This window comes from Lucilia cuprina, chromosome 2 (assembly GCF_022045245.1).
Source record: "Lucilia cuprina isolate Lc7/37 chromosome 2, ASM2204524v1, whole genome shotgun sequence".
Lineage (NCBI taxonomy): Eukaryota > Metazoa > Arthropoda > Insecta > Diptera > Calliphoridae > Lucilia > Lucilia cuprina.
This window is the reverse complement of record NC_060950.1, coordinates 65,303,560-65,305,215: the sequence shown is the minus strand read 5'-3', so window position 1 is coordinate 65,305,215 and position 1,656 is coordinate 65,303,560. Positions and strand designations below refer to the sequence as shown.

The window sequence follows — 1,656 nt, the reverse complement described above, 5'->3', positions numbered from 1 at the left end:
TAGTCATAGTCTAGTCATAGTCTAGTCATAGTCTAGTCATAGTCTAGTCATAGTCTAGTCATAGTCTAGTCATAGTCTAGTCATAGCCTAGTCATTAGTCCAGTTAGTTGTCTAGTTAATAGTTTAGTTGGTACCTAGTTTGTAGTCTAGTCAATGCTCCTTTTAGTAGTCTAGGAGGTAGTCTAGTCAATAGCCAAGTGAATAGTCTAGCCTATACTATAATCAATAGCCTGGTCCATATTAGTCAACAGTCTATTTAATAGTTGGTAGTACAGTCAACAGTAGAGAGAATAGTTTATTAATTATATAAATAGTTGACTGTACTGTTTTGCAAGTCAATAGCACAAGTAGTGGTCTATTGCTCAGTCGATAACTATATATTCCTATAGTTTCGACAAATTTGTTGTGCAACTTTGAATACAACTTTTTCTGTGGTAGAGGATATAAATAGCAAAAGATTTAATTTAATTTAAAAATCTGCATATTTTCCCTCTAGAACGTGTAACTGAATTAATAAAATGTTGAAAGAGTAAAAGAAGAACTAAAGTAAATCCAGCAAAACAGCAACATTAAAAAAGCAAAAAAAGACAAAACGATCCAACAATAAGTTTACAATCAATTTCTGCAGCAAAAAAAATATGTTCCTTAAATATTATTTTTTAATTTTACTGATTTGTGTACTACGTAACATTGCTCCTGTCGCCAGCAATGCTTTGCGACCCGGTTCTGGTCTATCTTTATCGTTGCACAATTGCAACAAAGATAAGTTGTTTCAATTTCCGGATTTCAATGCCATCACAGACTTAAATGTTCATCATTGCTATATACCCACCTTGGAGAATGCATTTTTCATACGCTTCACTGCCCTTACCAATTTGGAAATCACCGACAGTCAACTGTCGTTTTTGGAAGATTATGCTTTTCATGGTTTAAAACATTTGCGTTCATTATCGTTGGCTCATAATAATTTAACTCATGTTAAATCATGGTCGAACGAACAAATGTCCTCTTTAATAAGTTTGGATTTGAAACGCAACGCCATAAGGGAACTTACATTAAAGAGTTTCTCGCGTTATCCCAATTTACAGCGTTTAAATCTGTTGGGTAATCTTTTGGAAGACATCGATGATGGTATATTTCGTTGGATGCCACATTTAAAATATTTAAATTTGGGTAGAAATCGTTTAATTGCTTTAGAGAATCGTAACTTTCATGGCATGCATCGTCTGTCGTATTTGGCTTTGCATTTTAATGCCATCGAAGATATTGAGGATGAATCGTTTGGCACAAACTCTCACTTGAGGACATTACGTTTGGAGGGGAATAAATTAACGAATTTGGATTTTTTGAAAGTTAAAAGTTTAACGCGTTTGCAGCATTTGAATTTGTCATTCAATGAGTTGGCAACACTGGATGACATGACCTTTTCAAAGGATTTTGAAATTGTTGATTTGGATTTGTCCTATAACCGTTTAATGGAAATACAAGAGGATGTTTTCCTGGGCTTGGAAGCTTTGGTGGTGAGTTTACAAGAAAATTTTTCTAAAGAAAATTTCATCCAAGAAAATTTCATCGAACTATCTTTATCTAAAATAAGATCGTTATATGAAATAAATCGATTTTTTCGATTTTTCTAAAGAAAATTTAATAAACGAT

General features: G+C 33.1%; 1 protein-coding gene across 1 annotated transcript in view; it reads left to right on the top strand.

Moving 5' to 3' along the window:
- Positions 1–502: 502 nt before the first annotated feature.
- The window catches only part of LOC111689575 (insulin-like growth factor-binding protein complex acid labile subunit), a 4,296-nt gene continuing 3,142 nt past the window's right edge, over positions 503–1,656 (top strand). The window contains exon 1 of the mRNA XM_046956096.1: positions 503–1,520. Within this exon, the coding sequence (XP_046812052.1) occupies positions 639–1,520 (882 nt within the window). The 5' untranslated portion in view covers positions 503–638. The remainder of the gene's footprint in view (positions 1,521–1,656) is intronic.